The 11,077-nt window shown below is 44.5% G+C and overlaps 1 protein-coding gene across 1 annotated transcript; it reads right to left on the minus strand.

Annotated features, from left to right (window-relative positions):
* Positions 1–9,205: 9,205 nt before the first annotated feature.
* Positions 9,206–10,346, minus strand: LOC146041925 (uncharacterized). The gene is made up of 2 exons (XM_083161786.1): positions 9,541–10,346; positions 9,206–9,505 (listed from the first exon to the last, which is right to left on the minus strand). The coding sequence occupies exons 1-2, from the start codon at positions 10,261–10,263 to the stop codon at positions 9,479–9,481; spliced, it is 750 nt and encodes a 249-aa protein (XP_083017912.1). The 5' UTR covers positions 10,264–10,346; the 3' UTR covers positions 9,206–9,478.
* Between the last annotated feature and the right edge of the window lie 731 nt (positions 10,347–11,077).

Consider the following 11,077-nt stretch of genomic DNA (forward strand, 5'->3'; position numbering starts at 1 on the left):
TGCACATATTGTGCTGGTTTTTACAGACCCACAGCACAGACTCACCCCTCAAAGGCTGACGCTGCAGCGTCTCCCACCTAACTCCCGGCTTTTACTGTAGTCATTTGTCAGCTTCAGTGACAGACAGTCACGCACCCGCACACTGGCTCCCGCCCGACTCTAGTCTCTGCTCTTCGTCACTGGACAGTGACACTTCTCCTGTTATCTGGCCTGGCTTCCTCAGGCAGACTTCCGCCCCAGCCACTACCAGCAACCAGTTGAAAGGGGACGCCCGCACCACTGCGCATCACACCAGGGTACTGTACGGGGGAGGTTGGGGGGGAGGCCGGCCGCTGAATAAGATAAGTGCGGCAGGCAGCAGCGGAACATCGGAGGCAATGGAGCCAGAGCCCCCTTTTAGCCTGGCGCCCGGCGGCAGATGACTCCATTGCCTCCGGGAGTTCCGCCACTGGTTTGATGTGAGAGGAGCAAGACTAACATGTAGCCAATCTAATGGGCTGATGTACTAAGCCATGGATAGGGTTACATTGGAGAGAGATAAACTACCAGCTTATCCCTTTCTCACTTGCATACCACAGGCTGTGTTTGAAAAATGACAATTGGGAGATGGGTGGTTGGTATACTTTATCTATGTCCAAGACTTAGTGAAAATATCCCACTAAAGTGTTTAAACTTAACAGCTTAGCATAAAATATGACCTTCCTGCTGATCTAATGTTAAAAGTCTTGTTCCAATTGCCTACATGAAATTAAATTATATAATAATTGGCTAACGTCTTCGTCATTTGCAGGGGGAGCTGCTGTAATCAACTTCCCCAGTTGTTCCCACTGCAATGTTATAACAGATCACTTGGAAAAGAAGACCAGGAATAGTATAATGGGGTGGGACAGGGTGGTGCAGAGCTGGCATACCCAAGATGATCCATCATAAGTTGGTACTTTTTACTAATGAATCTTATTTCACAACAAAAAATATGTTAGTGTGGTGGCCATGTGTATAAATAAATAAGTGTTGATAACTCCAGCACATTTGCATGAGACCCCACAAGTAAGAGTCTTCCACTTATAGCAGCCAACAACTGTTCACTTAGTGTTTTATGCAAACACCGTTGTCACGACCACCATGGCTGCTACCCATGCCTCCCATGCTATTCTTAAGGTGGCCATACATCAGAAAGATATTGTACCCAATCATACAATCTCAATTGATTGTAAGATGGATTGTATGCAGATTGTGTGCACATCTTGTGTACACAATCATACAATCAATCATAAGATGGATTGTATGACTGATTGTATGATGGATTGTATGCAGATTGTGTGCACATCTTGTGTACAAAATCATGCAGCAGATGGATTGTATGACTGATCATATGATCGATTGTGTGTAGATTGTGTGTCCAAAAACCACCAAGGACTGCCGGGGATTTCAAGGGAAATTGTACACAATCATGAGTGCAATCGATCTTAAGATCGATCTTTCTGATGTATGGCCAGCTTTACCTCTGTTTGGGCCTTGCTGGACACACAGCCTGGAGTTTGCTGCACATGCTTCCTGCAGGCTGGGAACTGTCGCCGACCCTAGGCGGCGGCCATCTGGTTTCTCCAATGGGACTGCACTGCCAATCAGCTCTAATCAATTGCAGTCCAGCCCTCCTGATAAATACTGACTGACTAGGTCTAGGAGTCAGTCAGTACAATGATGTCCATCCCTAGACATCTTACTCCCTCCTGCTGACAGCGCTGCTGCCTGCCAGGTATCTACAAGAGGAATCCTTCTGCTTGCCTGCTGTACTCGACCATCCACCTGCAGGACCCTGCTGCCGCCTCTACGGTCCGGACAAGGTTAGCCCCCCAAAGGGGATCACCCTTTTCCTCACCTGACGGTCACTTCACCTGCAACCCTCCTGGTCACAGCCATTCAGGCCTAAGATAGAAAAGAGTATAGAGAGGATGGCAGCGCCAGGAGTTGCAGCTGTGTGTATATTAATGGGGCACTAGCTCCCCTTGGATGGACACTCTGAACAAAAACAGTAAATATACACTTCGGCGCTACTCGATAGATGTTAACCATATATGTAGGTTCACTTCCAAATTTTCTGTATTTGTATGTATGTGACAGCAAGTAATCCAGTATCCATGTTATATGCATGTGACAGCAAGTAATCCAGTATCCATGTTATATGCATGTGACAGCAAGTAATCCAGTATCCATGTTATATGCATGTGGCAGCAAGTAATCCAGTATCCATGTAATATGCATGTGACAGCAAGTAATCCAGTATCCATGTTATATGTATGTGGCAGCAAGTAATCCAGTATTCATGTAATATGCATGTGACAGCAAGTAGTCCAGTATCCATGTTATATGTATGTGACAGCAAGTAATCCAGTATCCATGTTATATGTATGTGACAGCAAGTAATCCAGTATCCATGTTATATGTATGTGACAGCAAGTAATCCAGTATCCATGTTATATGCATGTGACAGCAAGTAATCCAGGACCCATGTTATATGCATGTGACAGCAAGTAATCCAGTATCCATGTTATATGCATGTGACAGCAAGTAATCCAGTATCCATGTTATATGCATGTGACAGCAAGTAATCCAGTATCCATGTTATATGCATGTGACAGCAAGTAATCCAGTATCCATGTTATATGCATGTGGCAGCAAGTAATCCAGTATCCATGTAATATGCATGTGACAGCAAGTAATCCAGTATCCATGTTATATGTATGTGGCAGCAAGTAATCCAGTATTCATGTAATATGCATGTGACAGCAAGTAGTCCAGTACCCATGTTATATGCATGTGACAGCAAGTAATCCAGTATCCATGTTATATGTATGTGACAGCAAGTAATCCAGTTTCCATGTTATATGCATGTGGCAGCAAGTAATCCAGTATTCATGTAATATGCATGTGACAGCAAGTAGTCCAGTACCCATGTTATATGCATGTGACAGCAAGTAATCCAGTATCCATGTTATATGCATGTGACAGCAAGTAATCCAGTATCCATGTTATATGCATGTGACAGCAAGTAATCCAGGACCCATGTTATATGCATGTGACAGCAAGTAATCCAGTATCCATGTTATATGCATGTGACAGCAAGTAATCCAGTATCCATGTTATATGCATGTGACAGCAAGTAATCCAGTATCCATGTTCTATGTATGTGACAGCAAGTAATCCAGTATCCATGTTCTATGTATGTGACAGCAAGTAATCCAGTATCCATGTTATATGTATGTGACAGCAAGTAATCCAGTATCCATGTTATATGTATGTGACAGCAAGTAATCCAGTATCCATGTTATATGCATGTGACAGCAAGTAATCCAGGACCCATGTTATATGCATGTGACAGCAAGTAATCCAGTATCCATGTTATATGTATGTGACAGCAAGTAATCCAGTACCCATGTTATATGCATGTGACAGCAAGTAATCCAGTACCCATGTTATATGCATGTGACAGCAAGTAATCCAGTACCCATGTTATATGTATGTGACAGCAAGTAATCCAGTACCCATGTAATATGCATGTGACAGCAAGTAGTCCAGTATCCATGTTGTATGTATGTGACAGCAAGTAATCCAGTATCCATGTTATATGCATGTGACAGCAAGTAATCCAGTACCCATGTTATATGCATGTGACAGCAAGTAGTCCAGTATCCATGTTGTATGTATGTGACAGCAAGTAATCCAGTATCCATGTTATATGCATGTGACAGCAAGTAGTCCAGTATCCATGTTATATGTATGTGACAGCAAGTAATCCAGTATCCATGTTATATGTATGTGACAGCAAGTAATCCAGTACCCATGTTATATGCATGTGACAGCAAGTAATCCAGTACCCATGTTATATGCATGTGACAGCAAGTAATCCAGTATCCATGTTATATGTATGTGACAGCAAGTAATCCAGTACCCATGTTATATGTATGTGACAGCAAGTAATCCAGTATCCAATCTGCTGCCCTTGATTTCCACTAGCTCTTACACAGACCTGTTTGTATGACTGAACTGTGTTCTGCGAGTCTCACTTCAGAAGAGCTGTATAACAGTTTTAAATAATGTACTCAGTCACAAGTATTTAACCTTTGCTACAAAAGAGCGCTGCTTTGTTATTCATAAGGAAAATATATGGTTATTCTATAAGCTAGACTGTAATTTGTTGTTCAATGATGGCTCCCAGTGGTACTTAGCACGAGGAAAATGCCATTCCGCTGATCTTATCCTTCATTTTCCATAGTAAGCCTTGATTTAAAGTGTCAGTTTTCTGCCATTTGTTGTTGGGTTTGTGTGACCTTCCCTGGGAATTAATAAGATTCCGGAGAGAAGCATTTTTCAGAGGAAGAAAACTTATATCCCATTTTCTGGTGAGGGTTTTCTTACGTTTCATTATTCATTTTTCCTGGTTAAAGCAAAAGTGTATAAGCATAGTCTATATGTATATGAATGCACGGTGTACTTTGGAGTGGACAGTACCAATTCCGTATGGTACCCATTAACCCCTACTCTGCCTCCAATCACTTCTACAGCCCACTGGCACAGTGTAGTGGCAGGGTCCAGGCTATTAGCCAGGAGATCCAGCTGTGCAGCTCAAGGGATGACTAAAGGGGTCTCTGCCCAATTCTGACACACGTCTGGCAAAACTGGATCGGTTTCACCCTCCTGTGATCCCATAAATATGGTTCTTATATTATTAAGCTGATTGCCTATAAGAGTTTATTATAGGAAAGGAACTGATCTGCCAACAACCTAAGATGACCATAGCATACCATGGGCCAGATGTACGATCCTTGAAAAGTGATAAAACGGAAGGTGATAAACCACCAGCCAATCAGCTCCTAACTGCCATGTCACAAGCTGGGTTTGAAAAATGAGAGGTAGGAGCTGATTGGTTGAAGGTTTATCACTATTAATTTTATCACTTTTCAAGGCTTAGTACATCTTGAACCATAAGAGGGGGAGATGTATTCAGGGACAACCGGACCCTACCTTTATTTGTAACCGGTGTGGTGTCCTCAGAGCACATGCTGGCAAATAGAGGCGTGGTCTTGTGAGTTAGGGGTCATGACCTCATGGCCAAAACCCCTATTTTTGTCACTGTGGGGGGAGAGATGCAGACTGCCCCTGGTGGGTGCCTGGGCTGCATTGTTACACAGGAACATGCTCCTGCACTATATCCCACCCCACTATTGCCTAACTCCAGTACACTGTTACGTAAAGCAAACCCTACTTCTGTGCCTGACCCTTCTTCCCTGCAGCTTAACCCTAACCCCCATACCCCCGTTCCCTGGCACAACCATAACATCTCGGTAGTCAGGATGTTGGTGCCATCATCCTCATTAATGTCAGGAGATTAGAGCCGGTCTCCTGGTGGTAGTTGGGATGCTGGTGGTGGTACTTTGTATGCTGATATTTGTAGGCACTTACAATATGGCGGTTGTTCCTTATATAACTTGACTAAGGATTTTATCGGACCTGCCTGTTCTTCCCATCATTTTACCTGATGCTGAACTCAGAACTCACTTGTTCCTACCTCCCAACTGTCCTACTTTTTGAGGGCTTGGGGCCGATTCAGATTGATGACCTTTCCATTGTCAATCCAATGCTTGTGTCGACCTTTCAACCCTGTCGTCTTTAGCCATTTCGACTTCATGTGTCGAACGAACCATATCAACCTTCAGTGGTCGATGTATGTCGACCTAATAGTGTCTGTGTGTCTCCGAAACACTGCCATCTGTTGCCAGCAAGTGAAACTACATCTCTTTCTCCCTCACACACATGCACAAACACAGAGGCAATCACAAGGTAGCAGACTAGCTTTCGAAGCATCTGTTTCGAGTGGGCTTACTAGTGTGTGTATGTATGTATGTATGTATGTATGTATGTGTATAAATATATATATATATATATATATATATATATATATATATATATTTATTCACACTTGTGAGGTCTTTTTTATACACAAATGTTTTAAAATGTTTTACCGGGTGAAGCTGCCATTATTGACTATTGTCATACATAATACATTTAGTATTTTTTCATTACTTCCATATATCTAACAACTTCATATAAAACCCGTTCTGCCTCTGCACAAAATGCAAGTGACAAGCTGAGAAATGTATCATTTAGGAAACACATGTATCGTGCCAATTTCCACAGAGTGTGTCATTGCTAAATGGCGCTGCCCCTAGCTGGAAATATTTACAGATTCCCCGAGGGCTCGGTTCAGATCTCCTGGCATTACCGGCATTAACATGGGAATCACACCCTGAGGAATGCCACTAAAAATTCCCACTGTTGTCTGTCTAACCGTATGAAAAAAAAATGATTTAGAGAACCAGTTTCTGGAAGGTAAGCACATTTTATGCTGGGCTCAAAACATATACTGATATTTTATTTAAAGCCGCAATCCCTTGTAAATGATGTTTATTTTTATATCATACTCAGGGTGACATTCTATGCTATGCGATTTTCTGTTTTTGGCGTTATTTAGACCACAAAATGGCGATATCGCATTTTTCAGTGAAATCGCCAATTTAACGTGATGCGTTAAGGGACAGAAATCGCATATTTTGTGCGTAAAGGTATGCGGAACAAAAGTGCGAGATTAATTCGCACTTTTATCGCATCCAGATGTTTTTCAATGCAAAACTATACAAACCGCTTATTTAATGCTATGCGCATTTGCAAATCGCACTTTTTAGGTGTCTATTTATCGCACTTTTTTCAGACCTGGTTCTGTTTGGCGCATTTGCACACAACTCATTTTGGTCAAGTGCACACATGTTTATTTTCAACACAGGTGCCTTCATTAACACTCCCAAACACCCCTACATTTACCCCAACATTAGTAAGGACACCTGTGAGGGTTTAAATAATGTAGATTTGTATGACTATTTTAAACTTGGTTATCTGTGATGTGTCCCAATTGGAGGACCAACGCAGGAGGGAGGAAGGTGGGCAAAAGATGCTGGTAGCCCCCCCACTACTGGGTACCCCACGTATGTATGGTGCTCACCTGTACCTGGACTACCTGTCGGACCAACAGGTTGTGGGGATGGTTACGCTGAACCCCATTACCCTGTCGGAGTTATATGAGCAGGTGAGAGATGCTTGGGCCCATTTTGTGGGTGGCAACTATGTAGTGTCTGTCCAGCACTAATTAATGTGTGGCCTCTACTATTTGTCCACAGCCTCCACTCAGTCTGTGACCTCATGGGCCTTGGTGGTATCACAGGCCACTTTGTCAAATCATTTTACTTTACTGTTACTTGCTATAAAGAAGTTGTTGCAGACATACATCAGCAGGCATAACTTTTCTGGTAAGCACGTGTGGCCTGTACTCCAAAATGTACCAGTGTTGGAAGTGGAAGTGTACTCTTTAACAAATTATTGACCAATACCATCTGTTTCCACCCATATTGAACCTAACACCAGTCCACAACAGATGCACATGGTGGTGCTGACCTATCCCTTGCTGATATCTACCTTCTAAGTACTCTTGGTACATGTAAGAATGAAGTTTGCAGTGAAACATGGCTCACTGGTGTTGTGGAACTACATGTGCCAGCATGCGCAGACACACTACAACCATTACAGTCCAAACCATGAGTGTCAGAGCCTGCTGGAAAATTTACATCCACAACCTTTGCCAGGCAATGAGTTATAGCACACTACTTTACTGCAATCCCATAGTCATATACCATTCCAATATGTTATATTTCACACATTCATTTATCTTGAGAAAAAGACACAAACACAATGTTATGCGGTTAGTCACTTTTACTTTTTTTGCTGTAAACCATTCTGCAGTTTTACATGTGCAAAATACAAACTGTGGGGCCATGTACAAAGATATTTGGCATATTAATATGTATAAACACTGATGTAGCAGCTACCTTCGGCCAGCATCAGGCAGCCCTACACCACTTTTAGAGCTGGCACTAAGCCCACCACGGGTCCTCACACTACGACGGGGTGGGGAAGTGGGGGAGACACTTATTGGGGTGCTGGAGACACTGCTGAGGGTTGGGGTAGTGCCACCTCCCACATTGCCTTCCTGCTGCTGTATTTGGGCCTGCATAGCTAGGAGGGCATTGGTCTGCGCTGTGCATGTGTGGGTTAGGGCTGTAAGACTTTGTGCCAGGCTCCCAATATGGCTATTCTGCTCCCGTATTGCAGCAGTTAGTTCTGCAAAACGGGTGTCAATACTGTTGGCAATGCGCACTTGAGTGCCTACACCTACCCGTACACTACGTGCAATTTTGCGCAACTGCAGGAAGGTGTCACGCATGTACCCCTGTATATTTCCCATTTGGAGGCTTTGGGAGGCCATGAATTCAAGCTGCTTGTCCTTGAAATTCACCAAGGAGTTAGCTACTTGGGAAGCAGTAGCTGGTGTATGGGGTTGCTGGGTGGTTGGTGGTGGGTTGGGAGACACCCCACTTGGGGGAAGATCACTCTGGAACGAGGTCTGCATTTCTTCCTCTGCCGCAAAGGTGTCGACCGGATCAAGAATGATGTCCATTTCGTCTAGCACCAGTATTGAAGAATCTGTTTGGTTTGACCCTAGTTGTATAGCACCTGTGGATACAGATGAAGAGGTAAGTATTGATGCATATATAGGCCACACTGTCCTCTATACTGTTTTACATAGGCCTATAGATGGCTGACGCCCATACCTAGGGGTGTTATGCACTTACACATGTACCCCGATACAGTATGCAACATTGACATTAATAATATGTCACATGCCTAGCTCAGATTACACTCATTTCCGCTGCAATGTAGCAGCAGGAGCAGAATGTAGTGTGAGATATTGTTGATGTGACATGGGTGTGTGTACTGTATGTGTAATGGGGTGTTGTTTAGTCATTTACCTGCTTCCGCAGATTCTGCAGCAACGGGCCTTCTTCTCTTGGATGCTGCAGCACTTCGGGACGGACAATCTGTACAAGGAAAGATGGGCAGGCATTATGGACCTTGCAATGGATAAGCATTTTCAGAAAACATGCAGTGAATTCACAATAATGGACAATACCCCATAGAAAAGGACAGCATTATATCTGGACCACCCTTTTTTTGGTTTTCAGTGAAATCTTTAATTTCAAACTTAGTAGTAAACTAGTGTACACATGCCAAGTATAGGATATTTGGTGGTATGTAGGCATGGCAGCTAAACCTCCAGTACACCACAGGGTTTTTGTACACATAGATGTTAGTCTGCTGCAAACAATGGTACACTGTTAATCAATATGAGTAGTTGTGGAACTACAAGGCCCAGCATTGTCAGCAATTTACAAGCAGGAGCAGCCATTTTCTTGTGCATGACCTTGCTGGGCTATGTAGTTCCACAGCAGCACTTTACAAAGCATTACAATACAAGTGCACATTGCAGATATAATACATTGGCATGTATGTTACAGTTTGCATGGGGTCACACTTACCAGCTCGCGGTGGCGTTTGTGGCCTGTCGGAATCCGCCAAATGCATCCCAGGCAGGACCTCAGGTGGGATGATGCGCTTCAGCTTCACCTCATAAGCATTGTAGGTGACAGTGGTGGGGCTTCCTCCTCCAGTCCTGGTGGCCTCCTCCATCTCCAGGGCCATTTTATGCTTCAACTGGCGTTTTATATCGTTGAAGCGCTTCTTCACATTGCGCACCAGGCGCTTGTGATTACTCACAGCGTTCACCGCCTGGGTGATGTCCTTCCATATAGCGCGCTTGCGCTGGGCAGTGGTCTTGTAATTGCTTTTGCCAAGCAGCCTCTCGAACACTGACATGATAGCCCTCACAAGTGCCACATTTTCCTCATAGGAAAACCTGACCATGCGGCCACTTTTGGTGCGACCAGCTACCACCTCCTCCTCCTCCTCCTCATTTTCTGCCCCAGCCATGTCGCCCTCCTCCTCCTCCATGCCAGTGTCTTCCTCCTCCTCACCAGCATCTTCCTCCACCTCTGACATGTGGCCCTCCTGCAGCTGGTGTGGGGTATGGTCTAGGGCTTGGCTGTAGGATGGGGATGCCAGCGGATCCTCCACCTCCTCCTGCTGGGGCTGGACGGCCAGGGTCTGAGCTGAGGCTGGCCTTGCTGTGGCCATGCTGCCTGCCACACTGCTGCCTCTCCCACTTGTCTGGCTGCTGCCACTGCTCCCTCTGCCACTGCTCCCTCTGCCACTGCTCCCTCTGCCACTGCTTCCTCTGCCACTGCTTCCTCTGCCAGTCATCACTCTGCCACTGCTCCCTCTGTCACTCCTAACTCTGCCACCAACACCTCTTCCTGAACTCACGCTTCCACTGCTCCTCTCCATGCTCCTTACTTCCTATCAAAGAGTGAAATGGCGACAATGGCACTTTATATAGGGGGTGTGATGCATAATGGAGGGGACATAGGTGGGCCAATAGGTTTGGGGGTTCTTAGTGATGCGGAGACAGGTTTGTAAATCGCACTCCGGTTGGTCCAAAACTCGCACATGACCAGCGGAAGAAATGGCGCGTTTTTGTTACTAAAAAGCGCACTTTTTTGTGACTAAAAATCGCACCACTTCGCAGCAAATCGCAACTCTTCGCACTTTTCAGCCTCAAATGCGCATCACATTAAATAATCGAATTTTGACTGAAAAGTGCGAGTTAGAAAAATGCGATTTGCGGCGATATAGTGTGCGAATTAAACATGCGCATTTAGCGCATAGCATAGAATGTCACCCTCAATCTCAGATACATTACAAATACAAATGTTTTGTTCTTAACTTTCATTAATGGTTTGCAGTATACTTCATGTCGTGTGAAAACCATGGCAACCACAGTCACATGACAAAGGGTTGTTTGGGTCGGCCATATGATGTCGCATGCAGCCACTGTGAGCAGAAAAATGGCAGAGGGAAAATGGGTGCGAACTAATTACCAGGGCACGGGTTTGTTGAGCAAACATCCGTGATTAGGCTACGTCCCTAGCACTACCAGGGACTGCCCAAGGTGTTTAAGAAATGTTATGGAGAGGGTGGTCCTGGATAATTAGTACCACCTGCCTCCCTTGGAACC

This window comes from Crinia signifera, chromosome 19 (assembly GCF_055691185.1).
Source record: "Crinia signifera chromosome 19, ASM5569118v1, whole genome shotgun sequence".
NCBI classification, from domain to species: domain Eukaryota; kingdom Metazoa; phylum Chordata; class Amphibia; order Anura; family Myobatrachidae; genus Crinia; species Crinia signifera.

Coding starts and splice junctions, on each gene's coding strand:
- LOC146041925 (XM_083161786.1), bottom strand. CDS start 10,263: ATGACTGGCAGAGGAAGCAGTGGCAGAGGAAGCAGTGGCAGAGGGAGC. Junction 9,506..9,540: donor AGCGCATCATCCCACCTGAG/GTCCTGCCTGGG, acceptor GGATTCCGACAG/GCCACAAACGCCACCGCGAG.